At 47.4% G+C, this 4,371-nt stretch overlaps 1 protein-coding gene across 6 annotated transcripts in view; it reads left to right on the top strand.

Annotated features, from left to right (window-relative positions):
- The first annotated feature begins 239 nt into the window (after positions 1-239).
- The window catches only part of LOC108228457, a 20,523-nt gene continuing 16,391 nt past the window's right edge, over positions 240-4,371 (top strand). For all 6 annotated transcript variants that reach the window (XM_037974442.1, XM_037974441.1, XM_037974444.1 and 3 more), the window contains exons 1-2: positions 240-842; positions 3,465-3,551. In XM_037974442.1, the coding sequence (XP_037830370.1) occupies positions 753-842; positions 3,465-3,551 (177 nt within the window). In that variant the 5' untranslated portion in view covers positions 240-752. The remainder of the gene's footprint in view (positions 843-3,464; positions 3,552-4,371) is intronic.

The raw sequence follows: 4,371 nt of genomic DNA, 5'->3' as shown, positions 1-4,371 counted from the left end.
GCCTGGTTCTATTAAGCCTGGTTCTAATAAGCCTGGTTCTAATAACCTTGGTTCTAATTGACAGCTGCTGAGTCTGAAATAAAATATATAAACTTTCACCTCTCTTAATTTAGCTGAAAACTAAAAACAAACAGAAAACAACAGTTTTTACACACAAAAAACAAATTATTGATTGTTAAAGATTATTGAGTCTGACTTCCTTTTGAAAGCTTTTATTTTGCAGTACCACTTCCGCCGCGGCTGCGTCAGCGGTACCGGAGCGGTTCTGCCCAGCTGACGCCTCATGTTCGGCAGCGGCCCACCTGAGCTCACCTGACCGAGCTGTGGTCCCGGTACCGAACCGGGTTGTAGGACGGAACAGACCGGGTCACCGAACAGGCGAGGGTTCGGTTCGGTATAAGAACAGCTGCTCCGGTCCGGACCACCTCTGATCACCGAACAGCCCCAGCAGAACCTCGGGTTTTAACCTGATTCAGGTGTGCCTCGGGTTCTGTTGGACTGAGACCGCAGGTCCAAGTGATCCGAACTCGAACGGACCCGTGCCGGCAATCCGGCCTCGGAATGATGGATCAAACTGAACCCAGAACCGGGACAAGCTGATCGAACCGAACTGCGTCAGAAAAGTCCCGGATTTGAACTCGGAACATAAAGATCCAGAAAATCCTGCAGCTGCAGCTCCGGAACCCGATGTCCTGGACTTCCGGGGGGTTCGGAGGATAATTCGGCTGCAGGTGGACCCATCCAAAACCATCATGGGCACTCAGGGACCGGGTCGGAGGAGGATCCCGAACCGGGAGAAGCTGACGGCGGAGGAAGATGCGCTGAGCCAGATCGTGAGGGAGGTGAGAGAGGATCGATACTTCCAAAGAACCTCTGTTATTATTATTATTATTATTATTATTATTATTATTATAATAATAATAATAATAATAATAATAATCGTAATTAATAGTGATGATCAATAATTATTTACATTTGACTGATCAGTCGGATCATGAGGAAGGAGAAAGAGGATCGATACTTTCTCTGAAACTTTCAATAATTTATAGTTTTACGATGATGGTGATGATGAAGAGTGTGGGAACTGTCCTGTCCTAAATACTGAAGCGTTTCTTTTGTCTGTTTTGTACTAAACAATGAAAAACTTTAACACACACACACACACACACACACACATCATTAAAGCTGAATCTTTAGAGCAGGATCTCACTGAGCTGCAACCATTGGAGACTGAGAATTCTAGAGACATCAGACACACACACACACACACACATCATTAAAGCTGAATCTTTAGAGCAGGATCTCACTGAGCTGCAACCATTGGAGACTGAGAATTCTAGAGACATCAGACAGACAGTCTAGAGCAGAGGTGTCCTGGTCCTGGTCCTGGAGGACCACCATCCTGCAGGTTTTAGTTGTTTCCCTGTTCTTCAAGTTCTGCAGAAGTCTGCTAATCACTCAGTCATTCAAGTCAGGTGGGTCAAAGCAGAGACACTGTGGGGACAGTCCTGAGATACTGTTTGGACAGCCTAGAGACACTGTGGGGACAGTCTACAGACACTGTGGGGACAGTCCTGAGACACTGTTTGGACAGTCTAGAGACACTGGACAGTCCTGAGACACTGTTTGGACAGTCTACAGACACTGTGGGGACGTTTTGGGGACAGTCCTGAGACACTGTGGGGACAGTCTACAGACACTGTTTGGACAGTATAGAGACACTGTTTGGACAGTCCTGAGACCCTGTGTGGACAGTCTACAGACACTGTGGGGACAGTCCTGAGACACTGTTTGGACAGTCTAGAGACACTGTTTGGACAGTCCTGAGACACTGTTTGGACAGTCTAGAGACACTGTTTGGACAGTCCTGAGACACTGTGGGGACAGTCCTGAGACACTGTTTGGACAGTCTAGAGACACTGTTTGGACAGTCCTGAGACACTGTTTGGACAGTATAGAGACACTGTTTGGACAGTCCTGAGACACTGTGTGGACAGTCTACAGACACTGTTTGGACAGTATGGAGATACTGTGGGGACGTTTTGGGGACAGTCCTGAGACACTGTGGGGACAGTCTACAGACCCTGTTTGAACAGTCCTGAGACACTGTTTGGACAGTCCTGAGACCCTGTGGGGACAGTCTACAGACCCTGTTTGGACAGTGCTGAGACACTGTGGGGACGTTTTGGGGACAGTCCTGAGACACTGTGGGGACAGTCTACAGACACTGTTTGGACAGTCCTGAGACACTGTTTGGACAGTCTACAGACACTGTGAGGACGTTTTGGGGACAGTCCTGAGACACTGTGGGGACAGTCTACAGACCCTGTTTGGACAGTGCTGAGGCACTGTGGGGACGTTTTGGGGACAGTCCTGAGACCCTGTGGGGACAGTCCTGAGACACTGTTTGGACAGTCTAGAGACACTGTGGGGACATTTTGGGGACAGTCCTGAGACACTGTGGGGACAGTCTACAGACCCTGTTTGGACAGTGCTGAGACACTGTGGGGACGTTTTGGGGACAGTCCTGACACACTGTGGGGACAGTCTACAGACCCTGTTTGAACAGTCCTGAGACACTGTGGGGACAGTCTACAAACCCTGTTTGGACAGTCCTGAGACACTGTGGGGACGTTTTGGGGACAGTCTACAAACCCTGTTTGGACAGTCCTGACACACTGTGGGAACGTTTTGGGGACAGTCCTGAGACACTGTTGGCACAGTCTACAAACCCTGTTTGGACAGTCCTGAGACACTGTGGGGACGTTTTGGGGACAGTCTACAGACCCTGTTTGGACAGTCCTGAGACACTGTGGGGACGTTTTGGGGACAGTCCTGAGACACTGTGGGGACGTTTTGGGGACGGTCCTGCAGCTCTGAGCGGTCTCAGCTGTAATCTGCTGCTTGTCTTCTCGTTGCTCTGAACAAGGAACAGAATCCAGGGAGCCGGTTTGTAAACCTGAGACTCTGAAGTTCTCCGACCTTTGACCCCTCAGGTTCCAGGATTTCACTGAAGCTAATCTGATCTAAAACCTGTTTCATGGAAACATCCAGTTCTGCTGACGTCTCATCAGTCAGACCTGCTCCGGACCTGGTATCCAGACTCGGTTACCGTGGTAACAGGCCTGGGTTAGACCCCACCCCCCTCCTGAGAGTCTGACCTTTATCCTGTAATCCTCTGCAGCAGCACAGACCGCTCCTCATCTTCATCTTCATCATCCTTCGCCACATAAACTGAACTTTTCAGATTGTTTTAATAAAATAAAATTCATTAAGTAACTTTCTTCTGAATATTTGAGCTTTTATTTTGTAATAAAGATGAACTGATTGTTAGAAAATAATAATCCATGTCAGCTTTTAGTTTGGAAATCTTCAAATATGGTGAATACTGTATTAAGATGAATGCTACTTCTAACGGAAGTAGAAGCATCGTTCCAGAGTTGATCTTACGGATGTGTCTGCAGGCGGAGGCCAGGTTGGCAGCAAAGCGAGCGGCGAGAGCTGAGGCCCGGGAGATCAGGATGAAGGAGCTGGAGAGACAACAGAAGGAGGTCAGGATTTTACTGTGAAGTCATTTTCACAATAAAATGTTTGTTTGTGTCTCAGATGGCAGTTTGTTGTAGATCTTTAGGTAAATATCAGAAGGTTCAGGACGTTTTATTGAGCCGTCGAGTCACAGGATCCCAGATAAAACACATAAAGGGTCAAGAGTTTTAATGTGAAGGCAACAGGAAGCAGCTGATTGGGTCATATGACAGCAGGTCAAAGGTCAGGCTGAGTGATCTTCAGTCCGACTGATGAGTGGATGAGAACCAACTGCTGCGGTGAGTCTCAACACGACTTTATTAAACCTTCGAAACAGTCATCTGACTGATCAGAAATCTGCTCTTATGGATCCAAACTGACCAGTTTGTCCGAAAGCTGAGGACTTAATCAATACTGACTGATTGATTACAGCTTTTATTGTGAAAGTTGGACACGAGGTTGGTAACATCAGTGAGGAATTGATTGATTTATTAATAAATATTAGTTCTGCCTGGAGTTGTTTTCACCCTTATTAATGTTTAGTATTAGCATTATTATTACTGCAGAGCTTTGGTCATGTGACCTCACCTGAAGCTTCAGTGGTTCTGTCAGAACTGGTCCATCAGCTGAAGGCCCAGTTAGCAGCTGCAGCTGGTTCTGGTTCTGGTTCTGGGGGAACTCTGTGGGTCAGTCTGGTCTCTCTTTAAAAGAATCGGACATTCACAGAACAATCAGACATCAACGATTGACATTAATGTCCAGTCTGTCCTGTACCTGTCCTCCCTCGCCAGTCTGATCCTTTAACGCACCTGTACCTGTCCTCCCTCACCAGTCTGATCCTTTAAC

Source organism: Kryptolebias marmoratus, unplaced genomic scaffold (assembly GCF_001649575.2).
Source record: "Kryptolebias marmoratus isolate JLee-2015 unplaced genomic scaffold, ASM164957v2 Scaffold54, whole genome shotgun sequence".
In the NCBI taxonomy this organism is placed as follows: Eukaryota; Metazoa; Chordata; class Actinopteri; order Cyprinodontiformes; family Rivulidae; genus Kryptolebias; species Kryptolebias marmoratus.
The sequence above is the reverse complement of the archived record's forward strand: the minus strand, read 5'-3'. Positions and strand labels throughout refer to the sequence as shown.